The sequence below is a fragment of the Phacochoerus africanus genome, chromosome 3 (assembly GCF_016906955.1).
Source record: "Phacochoerus africanus isolate WHEZ1 chromosome 3, ROS_Pafr_v1, whole genome shotgun sequence".
NCBI classification, from domain to species: Eukaryota; Metazoa; Chordata; class Mammalia; order Artiodactyla; family Suidae; genus Phacochoerus; species Phacochoerus africanus.
Genome location: NC_062546.1, coordinates 10,842,566 through 10,864,249, shown reverse-complemented (window position 1 = coordinate 10,864,249; position 21,684 = coordinate 10,842,566). Strand labels below are relative to the sequence as shown.

General features: G+C 56.7%; 1 protein-coding gene across 2 annotated transcripts in view; it reads left to right on the top strand.

Annotated features, from left to right (window-relative positions):
- Positions 1–21,684, top strand: part of BCAS4 (breast carcinoma amplified sequence 4) — a 65,203-nt gene that overhangs the window by 31,475 nt on the left and 12,044 nt on the right. The window contains exons 4-5 of one of the 2 annotated variants that reach the window (XM_047770871.1): positions 6,500–6,634; positions 16,550–16,669. In XM_047770871.1, the coding sequence (XP_047626827.1) occupies positions 6,500–6,634; positions 16,550–16,669 (255 nt within the window). The remainder of the gene's footprint in view (positions 1–6,499; positions 6,635–16,549; positions 16,670–21,684) is intronic. The other variant, XM_047770872.1, reaches the window with a different exon arrangement.

Here is a 21,684-nt window from a genome sequence, read left to right as displayed (position 1 = left end):
CGTAGCAGGGAATTACGGAATTACCATTCTTGTCAGCAGAGAAGGAGGCAGGAATATAATTAAAACTTTGCCCTTGGAAGAGCTGATTCATTTGAAATTTATTCTGCACGTTTGAAAGAGGAAAGGAAGTGGGGATTTGTAGGCCTGGGGCTTTGCCTCACGTGGGCTGGCCCAAGGCTCAAGCCCGGTTTTTTTGCCCTTCGTATTCAGTCGGCTAACATTGGCAGAGGGCCTACTGTGCGCCACGGTGGGGCTGTCACGGTGCGAAGGGCAGGCAGAGCCCATGGCCCTATTCCAGCCGGGAGAGGCCCACAGCCAGGCGTTACCATAGTAGTTTCCCGCAGTTGCTCTTGTAAATCACCACAAATGTAGTGTCTTCTAAAAAAAAATTTTTTTAAAGTTGTATCCCTTATTTTATTTTCATTTATTTATTTATTTATTTTTGGCAGCCTATGGACGTTCCCAGGCCAGGAATTGAACCCACGCCGCAGCAGCAACCTGAGCCACTGTAGTGACACCACCGGATCCTTAACCCACGGTGCCCCGGGAGAAATCCTATACTGTTTTAAAATGACTTGAATTTGGGGAGTTCCCATCATGGCTCAGCAGAAATGAATCCAACTAGTAACCACAAGAGTGTGGGTTCGATCCCTGGCCTCGCTCAGTGGGCTGAGGATCTGGAGTTGCCCTGAGCTGTGATGTAGGCCAGCGGCTACAGCTCTGATTCAACCGCTAGCCTGGGAACCTCCATGTGCTGCAGGTGTGGCCCTAAAAAGCAAAAAAAAAAAAAAAGAAATAAAATGACATGAATTTATTCACCTCATGGCTGTTGAGACCAGAAGTCCAGATGGAGTCAGCAGGAGCCACAGGGCTGGTTCCTTCCATAGGCTCTGCTCTGGGGGCAGAATTCACCTCCTGGCCTTTTCTGGCGTCTGGGGGCCGCCTGCCCCTCTCAGCTCCTGGCCTCTTTCCCCATCGTCCAGGCCCTGTCCTACTGTGACCCTCCTGCACCCATCTCCTCAGGCCCCGTGTGACTCCCCTGGGCCCACCTGGACAATCCAGGACCGTCTCCCAGCTCAGGATCCTTGGTCACGTCTTCCGAGTCCCTTCGGCCGTGGGAGGGGATCTACCCACAGGTTCTGGAATGAAGATGGGGACATTTGGGGGAGCATAATTCTGCTGACCACCAGCACCAAGGGCGACTCCGATGGAGGCGAGTGCCCTAGAGGGAAGTAGGGACCCAGGGACCAAGGAGTGGCACCCACAGGCCCCTGGAGGGGGTGGGGGCGGGGGCACAGCTCGGGCAGAGACTCAGCGGTGGGAAGGATCTTGGCTCTGGGGCAGCAGGGAGGTGGGGACAGGGGAGTGGGCCTGGGGTGGCCAGATTATCGTGGAGAGGAGGGTGATGACCTGAGTGGGGCTGGAGACGTCGGGCAGCAGGAGTCCCACGGTCGGGGCCTCTCGCTCCAAGGTCAGGACTTGGGCCTCTTTCCTGAAGAACGGGAAGCCGCTGGAGAGACAGGACAGCCCCGTGGTCAGGAGCGTAAGCCCTAGTGCAGGACGTCCAGCCTTGGGGCTGTTGACCCTCTGGGTCTGAACTTCTGTGTGTTGGGGCCCATCCTGGGCACCTCAGGGGGTGTAGCAGCCTCCACCCCTCCCCCCATGAGATGCCAATGGCACCCTCCCCTCCCCCCACTGTGATACCCAACATCACCGCTGGCTGGGAGCCTTGACTCTAGGCCTGCCTCCCGGGCTCAGGTCCTGAAGTTCCCTCTTCCTAGTGTGTGACCTCGAGCAGATTCTGAGCCTCAGTTTCCTAACAGACATGAGATTCTTTTCTTTCTTTTTTTCTTTTCTTCTTTTTTTTTAATCTTTCTAGGGCCACACCGACAGCATTTGGAGGTCCCCAGGCTGGGGGTCTAATTGGAGCTGTAGCTACTGGTCTGCACCACAGCCACAGCAATGCCAGATCCTTAACCCACTGAGCAAGGCCAGGGTTTGAACCCACAACCTCATGTTTCCTAGTTGGATTTGTTTCTGCTGTGCCACTATAGGAACTCCCAGACATGAGATTCTTGAACCTAGATCTTACCAATACTCAACAAACATTTCAGATACTCTCTATGGACTCCCCTGAGATGGGTGCTGAGAACAGAGCTGGGGCAGGGCTCTTAGTCCCCTTCTTGATAAGATAGGTGGGCTGTGGGAGCAGCCGCAAAGCCACGGGGGACCTGACCAGACCTATAACAGAGATAACTCCCCACCGGCAGGACCTTCACACCAAGGCCCGAAAGACAGGAGGAGTCAGTCTGGGTGGGAACAGCTTGTGCAAAGGTCCGGGGGCCAGAAAGAGCAGTTGGGGCAGTTGTGGGTGGGTTAGAGCTCAGGGTCAGGCCTGAGGCTGGAGGTGGGTGTGGGCTGACCGTGCAGGGGCCACTGGTCAGGTTTGAAGCCTGTTTGGAGAATGACAGAGCTGACCAGAGGGAGGCAGTCGCTATACTTTTCCCTCCTGAGGAAGTCCAAGATGATTATTTTTGAAGGTGTACCGTTGAGAAGTTAGGTAGATTACCAAGATGGTGTAGTCATCACCACTCTAATTCCAGAATATCTCATCACCCCCCAAAAAAACTCCATTCCTCTTAGCAACCTTTCCCCACCCCAGCCCCTGGCAGCCACTAATCTCTCTGTCTCTGTGGGTTTGCCTCTTCTGGACATTTCATATTGATGGAATCATAGAATGTGTGGCCAGTAGTGTCTGGCTTGCTTTACTTTGCATAATGCTTTCAAGGTTCATGCAGGCTGAGGCATGGACTTCATTCCTTTTTATGGCTGAATAGTATTCCCTTGTAAAGGTGGCTCTTCCACGCATTGTTTGTCCATTCATCAGGTGATGGATCCCGGGGTTGTTTCCACTTTTGGCTTATTGTGAATAATGTTGCTATGAACATTCATGCCCAGGTTTTTGTGTGAATATACGTTTTTGTTTCTCTCGGGTACATACCTAGGACTAGAATTGCTGGATCATGTGATAACTCTTTATGAACTACCCAAACTGTTTTCCAAAGTGTTGACAGCATTTTACTCTCCAACCAGCAATTACTGTGAGTTGCTTTTTTTTTTTTTTCAGGCCCGCACCCATGGCAAGTGGAAGTTCCCAGGCTAGGGGTCAAATCAGAGCTACAGCTGCCAGCCTCCACCACAGCCACAGCAACGTGGGATCCGAGCCGCGTCTGCGACCTACGCCACAGCTCACGGCAACGCTGGATCCTTAACCCACTGAGCGAGGCCAGGGATCAAACCCGTGTCCTCATGGATACTAGTCAGTTTCGCTACCACTGAGCCACCATGGGAATTCCATTTACTATAAATTTTAGAGGGAGATTTCAAACTCAGATGCCAGCAGGATCCAGTACTGCACTGGGCAGCCAGGTATTAGAAGCCTGACCCCAGGTTATCCGCCCTTTCACTCCCTCAGAACAGCTAGAGCTGAGAAGTAGCCGTCCCCCTCAGTGGGGTGTGAATCCTTAGGCTGGCACAGTCCCCACTTGCCCCTCGAGTCTCCCCGACAATGAGCCCAAGTGGAATTTCCTCTTAACCCCCTGGGCTGCTGCTTCCCTTGGAGTAGAGAGAGTTTTCTCTGGAACTGGGTCTCTATTAAAAGGTAGAAAAACTAAGTTAGTCCAAGACGGGCCTGGATTTCAGGACAAATAGAATAAATATTTCCCAGGAAGCTGTGTGTGATATTAGAACAAGAAAACTTAGGACCTGGAGTTCCATTGTGGCTCAGTGGGTTAAGAAACTGACCAGTCTCCGTGAGGATGCGGGTTCGATCCCTGGTTTCGCTCAGTGGGTTAAGGATCTGGCGTTGCCGTGAGCTGTGGTGTAGGTCGCAGACACAGCTAGGATCCTGCGCTGCTCGGGCTGTGGTGGAGGCCGGCAGCTGCAGCTCTGACTTGATCCCTAGCTGGGAACTTCCATAGGCCACAGGTATGGCCCTAAAAAAAGAGAGAAAGAGAAGAAAAACCAACTTAGGACCTGTCAGAACGTAATATACTGAGGCAGATGGATTCCGGAGTCAGACCTCCTGGACCTCAAATCTGCCCGCTGGGTAACTCATTTACCCTCTCAATGTCGCTTTTCTCCTCTGCAGATGGCAGGGGTGCTCTGTCATTTGGGGGGTATTTGTTCACCAGCACCTGGTGTCTTACAGGTGCTCAGTGAGGACAAACGATTATTATGGTGGTAGCTGTTGCTCACAGGCTGAGGGGCAGAATTTGGGTTACATGCCTGTCACCTGGCCCGGCTAGCTAGGGGCTCCAGGGTCTAAAGTGGCAGAGACTTCCAGGGAGCCCAAGTTGTGTGACCCACTGAGGTGGGGGTGGGGTGCTTGGGAAGCACAGGGTGACCTCTCAGCTAGAAAAAAAACTAACATTTATTGAGCACCTGCTAGGAGCCAGGGACTGAGTGCTTTAGGGTTTTTGTTTGTTTGTTGGTTTTGGTTTTTGTCTTTTTAGGGCCACACCCATGGCATATGGAGGTTCCCAGTGGTCTAATCAGAGCTGCAGCCGCTGGCCTACACCGCAGCCACAGCAACGTGGGATCCGTGCCGCATCTGTGACCTACACCACAGCTCACGGCAACGCTGGATCCTTCACCCACTGAGCGAGGCCAGGGATCAAACCCGCGTCTTCATGGATGCTAGTCAGAGCCGTTTCCGCTGCGCCACAACGGGAACTCCGAATGCTTTAGTTGAAAGAACTTGCTTCAGCCTCACAGCAGCCGCAGGAGGAAGGTCCCGTTACTAGTCCTCTTTCATAGAGAAAGCGGTGGAGGCCCAGAGAGGTGGGGTGATTTGCCCCGGGGCACACAGCCAGGACGTGGTGGAGCTGGGATTGCAAAAGGCTGGGCCCCTGATCCCTCCTCAGTGCCTGGCACTGTTACCCTTTCTGGACTGGGCTCTGCTCTGAAGCTGGGGACCTTTGCCAGAAGGAGACAAATATATTATTTAAAATGGTGACTTTCCCTTCTCTCTCTTTCCTCCCTCCCTCCTCCCTGCCTCCCTCCCCTTTCTTCTGATAATAAAAGTAGTTCATTTCCATGGTAGAGAAAATTCTGTAGAAGTCACCTATACTCCCCAGGGTGGACCACGAGAGCCGCCGCCTCCTCTGCCCCCTCTCCACCCCCCAGCGCCCCCGCTCTGCATGGATGGGTGTCGTGTCTTCCCAAATCACCTTTCCCGGCCAGGTTCGGCCTCCCCCGGCTGCGGCCTGGCCAGGCTGCCCTCTCCCGCAGGCAGGCAGGCAGGCAGGCAGGCATTTGGAAGCGGTTCAGAGCTGGGGAGCATTCCTCAGCGCGCTCACACTCCTCGCAGGCTCTGAGCCCAGGGAGCGTAAAATTGGAATCGGCTGGGGGCAGGGACCGCAGGACTTTCACGTTTTACAACCAGATGTGCGGGCCGAGCAAAGCCAGGGGAAGCTTCCTGGCCTGTGGCTCCTTGTCATCTCCCCTCCCCCAACACGGGCACATCCGATGTGGCTTATTCCGAGCCTTTCAGCTCTGCCCCTGCCAGACCCACAGGGCGGCAGCAGCACCACAACGGCACCATGCTGGGTTCACCCAGTGTCTTTTTGCTAAGGATGCATGCACTCATTCATACAGACATGCATGCGTTGCTGCGTGTATGCCTTTAGTCATGCATGTACGCGTGCATTCACACCTGCCCTTTCTAACTGACCAGGCCCTGGTCTTGGCCTTGCGAACGACACTGACTCAGCACCTGCTCTTTCGGAACTCACATTCTGGAAGGATGTGGACCAGGAAGAAGCAGACCAGAAGTTCAGAGGAGAGGAGGGCTAGGAAGATGAGGAAGCTGGGGGTGCTAGTCAGATTCGTTTCCGCTGAGCCACGACGCGAACTCCCCCAGCCTTCTCTTTTCTTTTGAGGTTGGAGGTTCTGCACTAGAGACCCGGAGCTGGATGATCCCCTATGGGCCAGGACCCAGCATTCCAGTTCACCCACTCAGCCCACTTCACCCACTTGTCTCCTGCCTGCCCTTTGGCACCTTCTGAGTTTGAGACTCCCCAGTACCCATCCACTGTAAAAGGGCATGATTTCCAAAAGATCATTTTTCATAAAGAAGTCTGTGCCACTGGAGTCCCCTCTTTGACACTTCCTGTGTGACTTTTGGCATGTTGTCCAACCTCTCTGAGCATCAGTTTCCTTCCTCCATAAAATAGAAGCTAAATAGCGGGCTGCTAGGGGAAGAAGGTGCCAGGCCAGGCCACCAAGGAGAGGTGTCACTGTTATCATCATGGATTCCGAAGGTCCCCCTCCACCCCCCCAGCAGCCAGGCAGGCGCTGCCTGAATTCTCCCCCAGTTCCCCCGTGGAGGGAGGCTGGAGGCAGTGACTTCAGGGCCAGGGCTGAAGAGGGGAGCACAGCCAGGAGCCCACCCAGTGTGCACACGTGTGGCGTCACCGGCTTTTCCTTCTCCCGCCAGGCCTTTGTCAAGATGGTTGGGCACCACGTCTCCTTCCTGGAAGCCCACGTGCTTCAGGCCGAGCGGGACCACGGGGCCCTCTCACAGGCCCTGCGGAAGTGGCTGGGCTCCTCGGGGCTCCCCGCCTTCAGGAACGTGAGTATCCCCCACCTCCCTGCCCCCGCTAAGACCCTCTAAGCGGGGAGGGGGCTCAGGAAATGGGAGTTCAAAGGGCATGGCTGCCTTCTGCAGACAGGAAGCAGCATCTGGCTGGGTGGGGGGCTGGCCAGGGGGCTGGGGCGTCGCAGGCCCTCCCTCGTGCGCCTCCGCTGGCCCTGAGTTGCTGCAGGCTTCTGTGCTGTGGCTGCTCACTTTGCCACCCCCCATTTCTTGAGTGCCTGCTATTTGCCGAGCCCCTGTGGTCCACCTGGGGCCCCGCCCGCCTGTCCTTCCACACCCAAGAATGAGCTCAGCGTGTCTCCCAGGATTCAGGCAGGGTCCCCCTTCCCAAGGCACCAGTCAGCCTGCAGCCGACCAGAAGGGCAGGGATGGTGGGAGGGCCCCAGCCAGCAGCTTGCCCAGGCCTCTCCCTCCCACCTCGCTGCCTTCCTGGGGTCCTCCCTGCTTCCCCATGAGAAAGGAAGGATCAAGTTCCCATCCTGGCGAGGATGTGGGATGGATCCCTGGCCTTGCTCAGTGGGTTAAGGATCCAGCGTTGCTGTGAGCTGTGGTGCAGGTCACAGATGTGGCTCAGATCTGGTGTTACTGTGGCTGTGGTGTAGGCCTGTGGCTACAGCTCTAATTCGACCCCTAACCTGGGAACGTCCATATGCCGCGGGTGCAGCCCTGAAAAGATCAAAAAAGAAAAAAGAAAAGAAAAAGAAAGGAAGGCTCATTGTGTCCCTTTTACTGATGGAAAAGCTGAGGCCAGACTGATCCTGCAGTGGGGTCCTTCTGTGTTTAAGATGCCTCTGTCTTTGCAGCTTACATCTGCTGATCCTGAGTCCAGGGGATTCTGGGCAGTGTCTGGAGATATTTTGATTGTCACAATTGGATGCAAGTGGGTGGAAACCAGGGGTGCAGTTAATCACCCTGCAGTGTACATGGCAGTCCCCCCCACCAGAGAGAATCATCCAGCCCTAAAGGCCAGCAGTGCTGAGTTTGAGAAACGCCGTCCTAAGCTGGATTTGATCGTTGTAACAGCTCATGTCAGATCTGTTCTGAGTGCTTTCTGTGCTCTTGTTTATAGCATCTAATCCTCAGCAGTCTTTGGAGGAAGTTACTTTTTATCATCACCACATTTTACAGGAGACCGAGGCTCAGAGAGGTGAAAGGGCTTGCCCGAGGCCACACAGTGACAAGTGACAAGGCCAGATTTGAGCCCTGATTGACCTGTCTCCCCGGACTTGCCCAGCCAGCTGCTCTGTCCTGCCCCCAGCAGGTCTCTGGCTGCTCCTTGGGCTCTGCCTGTGGGTCCCCTTCTGCTCTGTTTTCTCTGTCCCTCCTGCCTGCCCCCACCTGCCTCATGTCTCCACTTAGTGTTATCACAGCGGCTCATTTATTGAGGGTTTTCAGCGTTCCAGGTGCTGCTGAGGTGTTTTGCGTATTGACTCGGTCACCTTTCCCAGCCATCCTTGCCCTCGGTGGGAACGCCGTCCCCACTTGGCAGATGGGGAAACGGAAGGAGCTGCAGTCTTGCCCCTTTGGCCTGACATGAACTCGTTCTATTTGGCTCAGGATGCCTGACTGGGTGTCACTCTCTTGTCCCTGAAGGGTCCCCACTGCTCCATCTTTTCCTACACCTGCCCGAGGCACATGCTGCTTACCTGCCTGCCTCCAGTCAGTGACTTGCCCAAGGCCAGTAACAGCTAGACCGTGGTCTCAGCTCTCATGGCCTCTGAACTCCTATTGATCCTTTAGAGCTGGAGATAACACCACCTCCTCTGAGAAGCCCTCTAGGATTGTCCCCTCTCACGACAGATGCAATCTCCTGCCTTCCAACAACAGTGAAATCAGGAGCTGCCTCTTTGGTCCTTCTCTCCCCCATGTTACAGTGACTGTTCGGGGTGATCAGGAGCCCCCTAGTCACATAGTGCTCTGCCCGCCGACAGCTGAGAAGCACCACGGGGAAGGAAGGACAGAGGACCTTGGCTGCCTGTGGTCCGTGGCACGTATCCTAACAGCAGAGGCCGCTGGTTCCTTGGTCTCTGCATTTTACAGTCTTTTCCTATAATCTGCACAATTGTCCCCTTGCGGTTGGCACTAGTGTCCTCACTTAGTGGCAGAGACCACAGCTCCGAGGAGGAGAGTCACGCATTCGAGGTCAGCACCAGGGTAGGAACTCGGGGCCGTGAGGTGGGGTTCCCCCACCCACTGCTGCCGCAGGATCCCACCAGGGTGTGGCCAGGCGTGCCGGGACCTGCACCCGTTCATCTCTACCAGACTGGGGGGGCCCCCAGGCCTACCTGTGGTGACTTGTTCCAGGAAATGCGTTCCAGCTGGGGGTGGTGAGTCATTCAGCAACCCCGGCATGTTGATCTTGGCCACGGGAGGGCTTTGTCTGGGGCAGGCGATGCAAGCGAGTGTGTGCACACGCGTGTGCAAATCCCTGGGTTTCCAGGGCTACACCTGCACTCAGGGTGCAAGCTGGAAGGGCCCTTCTAGAATAATGGTCGTCACGGTGTGTGTTGGGGCCCAGCAGGCCCCTCACATCCCCCACTGTGCTCTAGTCACTGCCTCTGTTTTACAGATGAGGCAACTGAAGCCCCAAAGGCTCGCATGCTTGCCCACCCAGGAAAGGGCGGGGCTGGGATCTGAACCTGTGAGCCTTGGGCCCCGGTGTCTGTACTTTGCATGCCTTGGCCCTGCTGGGTCTCTCTGGGCCCGGTTCTGACCACTGGAGCTGCGGTGGGGGGAGAGCTCCTGGCTGAGCCCCCGCGTGGTTCTCCTTGTCTTCCGCCTGGACTTCCCGCCTAGCCAGGACCCCACGCTGTCCCCGGCCAGATTCCCCAGTGCCCACTCGAGGGGGACGCTCCAGTGACTGCTGCTGTCACCCTCGCTGTCCACACCAGGCACCCCCTGCAGGGAGAGGCCCTTGGCACAAGCCCAGATTCCACCTTCTTGTCCCCATCTGCCCTCCTCCGTCTCCTGAAGCTGGTGTGGGACAGGGGCTCCTGGGTCCTGTCCCCTCAGAGGAGATAGGCCGCTGGCTGCTGCCCCCAGGCTCTCCCAGAGTCAGGGGATCTGCGGGGGCGCCCCCATGGGGAGGGAGCGGGTCCGCCCTCACCCAGGGAGCTGGGGCGGGGGGAGCTTCTGCAGGGAGGTTTCCCACCCCCTGCTCCTCCTCCAGCTGAACAGGAGTCCCTGGGGAGGGACAGGGACAGGGGAAAAAACTGATCTGTGTTTTTCTAACACTGCCAGCCCCACCTGCCCCCCTGGCCTTCTTCGCCCTCGCTCCTCTTCCATCCTTGCAGATGCAGTGCAGAGGCTCAGCATCAGGCGGGGGTGGAGCTGGGATCTCCCAGCACATCAGGAGTGGGGCTGGTGTCCCCCCACCCCCCACCCCACCCAGCACGGTACGCCCAGGCCCACCCCTGCCCATGTGACTTGGTGCCAGCAGAGGCCGGGGCTGGCCTGGGTGCCAGCTGAGTGGACCTCCTTGTAATGAGCCAGCGCCGGAGGCCAGGCCTTTTGCCTCTGACTTGAGCAGCCAGAGAAGCACGTGGTCAGTGCCCAGACGGAGGTGAGGGCTGGCCTGGTGCCCTGGGCCTTGTGTGCCCAGACATAAATATGTGCCCGCGTCCATGCTTCAGCTTGAATCCTGGCGTACATCTTTTCGTGGCACCAAGGTCCATGTTCACACACTCTTCCACAGTGAAGGTTCCAGTTATACTTTTATGTTGATTCCTAGAATGTTCCACGATTTTCACTCAGAATTGTACCTCTCTTTGCTGTGACTTTTTTTAGCTGGGTGACCGTCTCTTAGCTTCGGCAAGCCTCCGATAGCTTAATGGTCAGCAGACATGCACTTGATCAAGAAAGGCTTTGATTGCTAGAAAACTGGTTTCGATTTGATGCGAGAGGGTGCGGGCCTCTTGCACTAAAGCTGTGGGAAGAAAAAGAAAAATACTCCAGAACCCTCAGAGGGAGGGTGCCAAGCATGGGCGGGTCTGGAAAATCCCGCCTGTAAATAATGGTTTGGGGACATCCTGCTGGGGCTCAGGGAGTTCAGACCCTGACACAGTGTCCGTGAGGATGCAGGTTCGATCCCTGGCCTCACTCAGTGGGTTAAGGATCTGGTGCTGCTGCGAGCTGTAGTGTAGGTTACAAAGGTGACTCGGATCCAGCGTTGCTGTGGTGCAGGCCGGCAGCTGCAGTTGGACCCCTAGCCGGGGAACTTGCATATGCCGCAGGAGTGGCCTGAAAAAGGAAAAAGGAAAAGAACCAAGTACATAATGGTTCACGTCGGTCTCCCTAGTCCGTCAGCCGTGAGCAGGTATTGTGGTCACGGTGACAAAGACCCAGCCCTGAAGTACCAGGCACTGGGGGAGGTGCTATTTTTATCCCCGTTTTACAGGTGAGGGGGCTGAGGAACAGAGAGGTTTAGTAACTTACTCAGGGCCACACAGCTAGGCATTAGGATATGAACCCACCTTCTTTTTTTTCGGTTTTTAGAGCCACCCTCGCGGCATATGGAGGTTCCCAGGCTCGGGGTTGAATCAGAGCTGTAGCCACTGGCTTACACCACAGCCACGGCAACATCAGATCCAAGCCGCGTCTATGACCTACACTACAGCTCACGGCAACGCCGGATCCTTAACCACTAAGTGAGGCCAGGGATCGAACCTGCGACCTCATGGATGCTAGTCAGATTCATTTCCACTGAACCACACCGAGCCGCCGTCTTGTTCACGAGGTATTGTTTTGATTTATTTTCTGATGGATACCAGGGCGGTGCTTTCCAAAGAAGGCTCTTTGGCGGATAGTGAAGCCACTGGCGGCCAAGTCCTGACACCGCTCGGAGCCAGGCTTCCAGAATCCTCCTTCTTAACTCTACCCCGCATTGCCTTGGGAGAGAGCCGTGATCTCTTACTTTAGGAAGCTTGTGTCTGGTAGAAGAATAGAGGCAGCGACCAGATCCTAAGAAACTTCAGTAGCTTGTCATTTCTGAAGGGGGCCTTGGCTTGCTCTGAGGGAGCTGAGACCCGACTGGTGAGTGAGAACAGCCTGACGTCAGAAGAAAGGGTGCTCCCGCAGCGGTGGGGCGGTGGGGGGGGGGAGGCTGCAGGCACCAGGGCTCTGCAGTGGCCCGAGCTTGGTGCCTGAGGAATAGCAGGAAGTCCCGCGGGGGGAGAGCATGGGAGATGAGGCCGAGGTCAGGGCCATGTTGGGCAGGGTCTCAGGCCACATGAAGGGACTAAACACTGTCCTAAAGGCCATGGGGAGCCCCAGAAGGGCTCATAGCAGGGGGGTGACTTGGTGAATTTGCTCTGCTTGGGGATTTCCAGGGCTTTCTCTCTACCCAGAGCGAAGGCTGGCTTTCAGGGTCAGCAGCCTCTTGTTTAGACTTGACCGTGAGAGCCGAGCAGGGTGTGGGGGTGCCCTCGAAGCTTCAGAATTCGCCTGTTAGGGGTACAGCTCCTCAGCCTGGAAACACCTCGTGCTGTGTCCTGAGCTCGCTGGAAGCCTTGCTCGCTGGGTCTGTGGGTCCTCGTACAATTGGAAGAGAGGAAAAGGGGCTCCGGGTGGGGGGTCCAGGTCTCCCAGTACATGTCTGGGTCCCAGAGACCCCGCCTGAGGTGGCGCCCAGGGCAAGCACCCAGGGGATCCCTCAAGCCTGGAGATCATTTCGGGCACATGGGGAAGCGAAAGTGAGATGGAGCTGGAGCCATAAGGGCCTCAGGCCTTGGAGGACATGGAAACCATGTCAGGTGTCACACTGTCCCCTTGGCCCAGCCCCGGTCATGGCGTGGTGCCCCCCATGAGGGTTCGGCTGACTGCGCTGGGCCCTCTGCTCCGCTCCAGTGCCCAGGGCCGTGGAACAGCCTCGCTAATTGGTTGCAAACCACTGTTTGTCTTTGGCGGAGCCAAAAGAGCTTGTTCATGAGGTGTTAGTTTGATTTATTTTTCTGATGGATACTAGGGCGGTGCTTTCCAGAGAAGGCTCTTTGGCGGATAGTGAAGCCACTGGCGGCCAAGTCCTGACACCGCTCGGAGCCAGGCTGCCAGAACGGATCATGGCCTGGCCTGCACTTGGGCACCTGTTCGGTCCACACTTGCCCACGGAGCAGTCTGGTGACATAAATGAGCACGTCTGCCAGGGGTGACACAGTAAGGAGTGGTGGGGACTGTGGCGAATCACAGAGCCCCTGCCTTATCTCTAGGGGTGGAGATTTCTGGAAGCAGCCTTATAGAAAGGGGGGCCAAAGATTTTCCTGTTTAGGGAGGAAAGCTGGACATGTGGAGTTTTATATAAGTCTTCTAATGTCTAAAAGTCAGCAACTAGGGGAGTTTCCGTTGTGGGTCAGTGGAAGCGAATCTGATTAGGAACCATGAGGTTGCGGGTTCTATCCCTGGCCTCGTTCAGTGGTTTAAGGATCCGGTGTTGCCGTGAGCTGTGGTGTAGGTCACAGATGCAGCTCAGATCTGGCATGGCTGTGGCTGTGGTGTAGGCCGGCAGCTGCAGTTCCGATTTGACCCCTAGCCTGGGAACCTCCATGTGCCGCGGGGAGCGGAGGGGGGGGGCTCTAAAGAGCCAATAAAAAGCAGCAACTCATTTTTCTAAATGTTAAACATCTTGGGAGAAAAATCCATGGGTCCAACCCAGCGCACTCCCCAGCTCTGGATGTTAGGCTGATAGCCGATATCTCATGGGCCCCACCTCTTCAGAGGCCTTTGGGACCAGGGAAGAGTAGAAAAGCTCTTGCCTGGCATCTTCCACTTTGCACGAGCCCCAGCGGGAGCCCTCAGCTTTCTGGAGCATCGTGACTGGCGGCCACCAGGATGACCGAGCATCCCCTGTTGTCCCACCTGTTGTAGTTGTGTTGAGCGCGTGCATGAAGGACTGGCTGTGCCTCGACTCTCTCTAAAAACCCTGGAGGTAAATGATGTCACTCGTGAATCGGAGAGGGCTGTCCTGAGGCTCAGAGAAGGCTGTTCACTTGCCTCGGGTCACACAGCCTAGGCAGCAGAGCCAGGATTGATCCAGCTTTGACCTTGTTCAGAGTCTCTCCCCTGCGTCTGTGACCTTCCTGAGTGCGGGACTAGCTAGATGGTGGAGACCCGTGGGCCCAGTCGGCCCTACCAGCTTGGTGTGTGTATATATTCCATTTGAATTAGTTGCCAGCATTTAACAAAGCACACGTCGCAGAAGCATGTCTACGTGTGCTTTTCTCTCGAAAAAGCAGAGGCCTGGGTTCCTGAGCAGGGACCCTCCTGATCCGCCACGTGGCCCAAGTCACCCATTGTCATTACCTGCCTGTGGGCCTTTGAGTTTCCTTCCTGGGTTGAACACATAGTAGGTGTTCAAGAAATACTTGTCCCTGGATGCGCTTAAGGCTTCCATGGCCCTGGGAAGCAAGCCCCCTTCTCCCCCGCCCCACTTCTCCAGGCTCAGGGCGGCCTCCTGGGCTTCCCTGGAGGTAGGGGAGGCTGCGGGCAGGGCTGCCCTGCCCAGGCTCAGCCTGTAGGAGTCGTCCGTGCCAGGCTTGGCGCCTCCCCCCCCCCCCCCCCCGCCCCGCTCCCTCCCCTTCCCCCCCCTCCCCCCCCCCCGCCCCGCTCCCTCCCCTCCCCCCCCCTTCCCAGTCCCTCTGGAGGGGTGACTCCCGGAAGGAGGCCCAGCTTGGCTGGGGCTTTATCTCGGTGGTGGAGGCCCGGCCCCGGCACCAACACAAAGAAGGCGGCGGCGAGTCCGTGGTGCCTTCTCCCAGGCCTGTAGCAGCCTCTCCTGCTCCTTCTGCCCCGTCATCCCTTGCGGTAAAAATGCAACATGAGCAGATGGCAAATATTAACGCAACAATGCAGAGCCCAGTGGTGCTGGGTCCCCAGCCTGCCCCGCTGCTAGCCCCCCTACCAGACTGGCCCTCCTGGAGCTACTTACTCACGTTAACAGAGTTGTTTAACTCCAGATACTTGGTGGCACGCTGGCAGGGGAGGGACAGAGGGCTCCTGGCAGGCTGGTTCGGGAATCACATTTTTCTCAAGCATTGCATTTTTGGTAAAGTTTTGAGGCTGAGTGGAGAGAACGTTCCTTTCCACAAGGAGGGGTTTTAGTGGGGGGGGGGGCACTGTTTGTTGACGCCTACGTGGGAGCACCCCAACTTCTCCCTGGTCGGCGGGACCCACTCAGTGCATGGTCTTCTGGCACCACCACATCAAGGGCACTACCTGTAAGCATCTTTGGGCCCAGCCCTGCCCTGCTGGATCTGGGGGGCACAGTCTGTGGCCTTTGCACGTGCCGGTCCCTGCCTAGAAGACCCTTCCTGCTCCCTGCCCGGCAGTGTTTACTCATTGTTCGAGGCTCTGTTACTTATTACCCCCTCTGGGAAGCCACCTGGATTCCCCCAGACAGTGTTCCTCTGGGCTCCCCAGTCCCCGTTGACACAGCACCTCGGGGAGTCACCTGTGCTTTCGCCTGTTATTCCCCAAGCCTGAGAGTTTCTCAGAGCTCAGGACTGTCTCGTCTTTGACTTCTAATAGTAGTTCTGATGATGCTGGTGCCAGCAGCCAGTTTTCTGGGCTCTTCGTTGGGTCAACGCAAGCTAGCACTTTACCTGCCTTAGCTTGTTTCATCCTCACACCCACTTGTTTCATAGGTACTGTTTCCATTTTTACTTTATAAAGAAACTGAGGCTCAGAGAAGTCAGGACATTTGAATTTAGCCAGGTGTTGGCCCCACTTGATTCTAGAATCTAATACTCTTTGTGGCCCAGGGCTCAAACGTCAAAGATTGGGGTCAGGTAGGGCCCTGAGTGAGGCAGAGGGGCTGGGTGGGGACTGTGGCCAATGGAAGAGGCAGGGACCCTCTAATCCAGCCAGGAACAGAGGCCCAGAGTGGTCTGACCTTGATTTGTCTTAAGGGAGGTTGGGGATGCAGATTTTCACGTGAAATCAATTGATTTTGAAAACACATCTGGAGTTCCCGTCATGATGAAGCAGAAACAAATCCAACTGGGAACCATGAGCTTGCGGGTTCAATCTCTGGCCTCATTCAGTGGGTTAAGGATCCAGTGTTGCCGTGAGCTGTGGTGTAGGTCGCAGATGTGGCTCGGATCCTGTGTTGCTGTGGCTGTGGCGTAGGCTGGCAGCTGTAGCTCCAATTGGACCCCTAGCCTGGGAACCTCCCTATGCCATGGGTGTGGCTCTAAAAAGAAAAAAAAAAAATCTGAGAGGTTCAAAGAAATCTCTTCAGGGGGCCTTTTGGCCTATACGCCTCCATCTGAGTCTCAGCAAAGATCCATGGTAAATTGGTGTCTACTACAGAGTCTGGCAGGTGCAGCGCCCTGAGGGAGGGAGAGAACAGGTGACAATCACAGCAGCGGTGATGGGCCTAGAGGCCAGAGGCCGCACTGCGCAAGCAGATCAGGACTCCCTGAGCTATAGGGCCCAGCCGCCTGCAGTCCTGTCCACAGCTCCTACAGCTGGGTACCCATCCTGGCTTCGCCCCCAGCCCCCTGCACCTTGACAGCTGCTCTGTGTCCACTGGGGAGCTTCACTGGGACCCGTGAACCCAGGCAGCTTGCTCTGGCCAGATGGGCCCCCGTCTCCAGTGCCTGTGCAGTGGGGACCAGGCTCCCCTGCCAGGCCCGGGGCGTGAACCACATGGTTGGGGCACCTGGCTGTCCCTGCCCAGCCCGGCCCTTTGAATCTTCTAGGCAGGGGGCATCACCGGGGATGTGAGGGCTATAGGGTCCAGGGCTGGCACTGGCTCTCTTCTGCAAGGGGCTCCCCTGGATGCAGCACCAGCCAAGGCAGGTGATGGGGCGTGCTCTTCTCCAAATACCCTCTGTTGGGCATCCATACTTTCTGAGCCAACGCTTGCTATTTCCTCCGTCGTATGTGACGTGTCGACAGGTGCAGCCTCCAGTCTCCACTCTTCTAACCGGAGCATCACCCTCGCGGTCACCCTTCATAGAGACATTCTGCCGTCCAGGCTCCCGGATCATGATGCAGCCCCTCCTCCAATTCCCGCAGGTGTGTGGACCCGACCCTGCAGCGCTCGGAGGGGGTGGTTGAGAGCGTGGACGCCAACCAGGGTGTCACAGCCTCGGCAGTATTGACATTTGGGCCCAGCCCATCCTCCGTGGCGGGTCTGTCCTGCGCCTCGCAGGGGGATCACCAGCATCCCTGGTCGCCACCCCCTTGATGCCAGTGGCACCCCCCCCCCAAGTCGTGACACTCAAAAAGAGGTCCAGAAATCACCACATGTCCCCTGGATGCTAAGCTGCCCCAGGGTAGGCTGCCCTGTGCAGGTGAGTGGCCCCTGTCAAAACGAGGCAGCAGCACGTGGGGCTTGTCACAGCCCCCTCCCCCCCCACCGGCCTTTGCTCCTGTCCTATAAATAGGGAACACTTCAGAATAAAACGTTGGAAAAGAAATGAAAGCAGGTGTTCTGGAGCCCAGCAGCCCTGGGCTTGTGCCTTGGCCGTGTTGCTGGCTGGCTCCGTGGCCTGGGAGCCGGGTCTCCGCTTCCCTCTGTGAGGTGGGGACAGGGTCGAGGGTTTGGACAGCCACGATTCCCTCTCTGTTCGGTGGACTTCTGTCGGGTGCCGAGGCTTGTAGCGGCTGAGGACGGCTGCCCTCGGCGCTCGCTACTCAGGCTCTGCGGCTGCAGGGAGGCAGGCTGCCATCGCCCATTTTACAGACGAGCAGCTGAAGCGGGGAGAGGTGGGGTCGCTGGCCCTCATGCGACACGAGGAGGGAAGAGGAGCCCCCCCAGCTGTCCGGCTCAAGGTCCACATCCCGAGCGCCGCTCGGCCCCTGGAGTCCTGAGCACACAGCAGGTTCTCTGTGCTCATGGCCGCTGGGGGTGGTTTGGAGGGGCTGATGGTTCCACCCCATGTGCTTGTGCAGAGGCACCACAGATCCCGCCAGCGGGGGCCTTGGATGGGGCAGCTCCCTGGCCCCCGAGCCACTCTCCCCCATGGGTCAGCCTCTTTTTCCCATGCCTCGTGCCAGGACGGTGGCTTTTCTGGCTGAGGTGGCAGCGTAGGAACGGGGCTCCTCAGCAGAGGCCTCACCCGAGAACATCCCAGGTGATGCTGCGTCTTGAATGGTTGGGCCCCCCAGGGTCCCCTCCGAGCCCCTCTTGTGCTTCCTCCCTGCCATGGGCCACCTGTTCATCTGACACCCGGGGTAGGGCCTGGGCTGCAGTCCCTGCAGTGTGGAGCTCTTAGCCTGTCACTCTCTGTCTCTGTCTCTGTGTCTCTGTCTGGTCCTGACTTTGACTCTGGCCCCTCCCTATCTCCGCCTCTCTGCCTGTGTCTCTCCTTGTGTCACACATACAATCACAAGCCCTCACTGTGTCCCTGGCCCCCAGTGCCTCTTGTCCCTCCCCACCCCTGCCTCTCTCCAGCTCCCCGAGGGCTCTCACTGGGACTCCCTCCTCGGATGGCAAGAGAAAGGCAGCGGGCCCCAGCGGGTCTGAATCCAGTCTGTGTCTGCAGCTCACCCACTGCCCCTCTCAGAGCCCTGGTGTCCTTGTTAGACGTGAGTGTGCCCCGGTTGGCAGTGGAGGGTGGGACATGCTTAGTGTGCAGTGGACTCGGTATGTGGGTGCTGCTAGATGTGACCCATGCACCAAAGGATGTGTGAACCTGGGTCCCTGCCTGAGCTCAAGGTCACCCCGGAAGTAAACTCAGAGGAGGGCATGACTAGCGGATAATTGAGGTGGGCTGCATGCTTCTGACTCCTGAGCATAACACAGAAGTGGAGGAGAGGCCCGGAAATGGCTGTGGGAGGGGATGGCATGGCCCAGTGTGTGTCGCCGGCCTGGCACTGGGTGGCACAGTGTTCCTGAGTGAGGCAGGGCCGAGCCGAGGACAGGCTGCTGCCATCGGCATGACGCATGGAGGTGGATGAGTCCCTCCTTAGCGCGGTACCTGCGTGATGCCCGCAGCTAGATTAGGACATCTGGAGAAGGTGTGATCCTTTTAATGCCCAAGGAGCCTGGGAAGTTCTTGAACTTGGCCCCGTTCATGGTCAGCTTTGTGCTGGGAAAATAAGTCACATCTCATTAAGCAGTAAATTCATCCAGGTGCCTGTTCCGGCTGATCCCATCACACCTTGTCACGTGGCCAGACTCAAGGTCAAGGCCAAAGTTCCCGTTACTTGGTGAATCCTGTTAACCTGGGAAATTCAGTCAGAGAAGAGGGAATCCTAGGTTTGTTTTTGTTTTTTGTCTTTTTAGGGCCGCACCACCAGCACATGGAAATTCTCAGGCTAGGGGTGGAATCGGAGCTACAGCTGCCAGCCTCCACCACAGCCACAGCAACACCAGATCCCAGCTGCACCTGTGACCCACGCCACAGCTCATGGCAACGTCGGATCCTGAACCCACTGAGCAAGGCCAGGGATACTAGTCCTGTTCGTTACCACTGCGCCACCAGAGGAACTCCAAGGAATCCTAGTTTTTAAATGGAGTGAGGAGCTGGAGCAGGGAGGTGCTGGTTTGGGGATGCCCGTCACTGAGCATCCCTTGGGAGAGGCCCTCTGTGACCTGGGTCGAGGGTCTCAGCATTGTGGCCCCAGCCTGGCCCCTTCTCCTGGCACCTCTTTGTTGGCCTGGCTTCAGAGGTCTCGGGCCATGTCCCCGGGATGGTGCTTGAGAGGGGCTCAGACGGCAGTAGTCACGGCTGGTGGGAAATGGGAGGCCACAGGCTGGGGTGCTGCTTGCAGGGCTGGTCGCCAGTTTATTTGTGCCCAATGTCGTCGTCCCCTTGCCTACCCCCTACCTCCTCCCCCACCCTCCCCCCGCGCCAGCAGGCATTGTTGAGCACCTGCTCTGAGGCTGGCCCCTTGTTTGACGATGAGCCACTGAGCCACGCCTCTTAGAGGCTGAATGGTGTTTAGGTGTTTGGGGTAATTTTTGAGGCTTCTCGCAAATTAAAAATCGCAGCAGTACCAGAACTGGCTTCCACAGTTGTGATTTAAAGGTTCATGTTTTGAAACTGAATGCATTTAATACTAAAAATGCAGTGTTGGAAAATTATACCCTTGGTCTGTTCACAAGCTAAAGATGGTATTTAAAGAATTCAGCGGGCATAGGAGTTCCCATCGTGGTGCAATGGAAGCGAATCCGACTAGGAACCATGAGGTTGCAGGTTGGACCCCTGGCCTCGTTCAGTGGGTTAAGGATCTGGCATTGCCATGAGCTGTGGTGTAGGTCGCAGACGTGGCTCAGATGTGGTGTTGCTGTGGCTGTGGTGTAGGCCGGCGGCTACAGCTCTGATTAGACCCCTAGCCTGGGAACCTCCATATGCCGAGGGAGTGGCCCAAGAAATGGCAAAAAACAAACAAACAAACTAAACACCACCAACAACAACAAAACCCTGCAAACCTCACAAGCAGGATGTGGGCCTTGATGCAGTCTGTCCTCCGTTGCTCTTACTCAGATCTCCCCAGTTTCACCTGCACGCACGCACGTGTGTTCCACATTCTAGACAGTTGCATCCGTTCTCTCCAGTTTTTTATTTAGGCACCTGTCTCCTCCTCCACAGTAAAGGCTGAACGGTTCCAACCCTGCAGGGATCTCCCGCGTCCCTCTATCTGCACCCTCACCTTGTCCCCCTGCCGCCAGCCCTGCCTCACCCCTGGCAGCCACGAATCTATCCTCCATTTCTGAAATTTCACTGTTTCAAAAGTGCTCCATAAATGGAATCCTACTGCATGTAACCTTTCAGGATTGGCTTCTCTTGCTCAGCAAAATTCCCTGCAGATTCATCCAAGTTGCCATGTGAAGCCGGAGTCCGTCTGGCTGCGCCAGCAGGTGGAGCCGGGGTTGGGGATAGGAGCACAGGGCTCACGCCTGGAGGTGCCCTCATCATGGAGCCCCTGACTGCAGCCTAAGGCCGAAGAAGGTCACCCAGGAGGCAGAGTCAGCACTTAATGATTAAGTGCCTGCTGTGTACTGGGCACTGTTCTAGGCACAGGGGATGCGAGTGGCGTGGGGCTAATGCGGGGCCCGAGGCCTGGGCTGGGCGTGGGGGCCGGGAGTGCACTGAGCTGCTCATCTTTTCTCGCTTTGCAGCGGGGGAGGGCTTGGACCCTGATGAGGCCAAGAGCTCTGCCCTGGGGTGGAGGGTGTAGACCAGAGGTTTCCAGGCATCCTGAGTGAAACAAGAAAAGAGCAAAGGCCAGATGGGGTCCATTTAACCCAGACAGACCTGTCTTCTGGGACGGCCTTTCTCCTTTCAGAATATTATTATTTCTTTGACAAAGGGATGGGGTTTAGGGTGGGGTACGTCTTTCATGTCCTTGCCAGGCACACCGACCGGGTTTGGGGTTGGAGAGGCCCTGGATCCAGCTCCCATCAAGGTCTGTTCCTGCCTCCTGACCCCCCCCACCGCACCCCTCCCCCAGCCCTTGCCACTGTCCCCTCTCAGGGCCTCTCAACACTTCCCGCCCTTCTCTGCCTTATTTCCTCACTTCTCCCTCCTCCTTTCCCGACTCCTGTCTTTCCGAACCCCCCCTTGTCTGGTTTCCGCATCTTCTTTCTGTCTTGTTTCCTTCCTCTCTCTCTCTCTCTCTTCTATTTTTCCCTCCTTATCTTTTTGGTCTGTCTCGTTCTCCTGCCCCTGAGTATCTTCGTCTCTCTTTCCACCAAGCTCTCCCGTCTCCCCGTCTTTTCCTCTCTCTCGATTTCAAGTGTTAGTGCCCGGATTTCAAAAGCCCTCCCTTTTCGCACTCAGATAAAGCGCGATGGATAAAATGTCTTAATCCAATCAAGACAGCCCATGAAGTGAGTTCCTGTGAAAGGGCTTCATGAGACCAGTGCCTGGACCTCGGGGATGGAGTCTGTGCAGTGACAGTGACCGCCCCAGGCTCCCCGTCACCCAGCCACTGGGTGGAGAAGGACAGGTGGGGGCCGAGACTAGTGGACCCAGACTGGAGCACTGAGGGCACCTGAGTCTGGGGAAAGAGCAGATTGAGAAGAGGCTCTGAGGCCACCTGGACACCTGGGTTGGGGTGACGGTCCGGGCCTTGCCTCC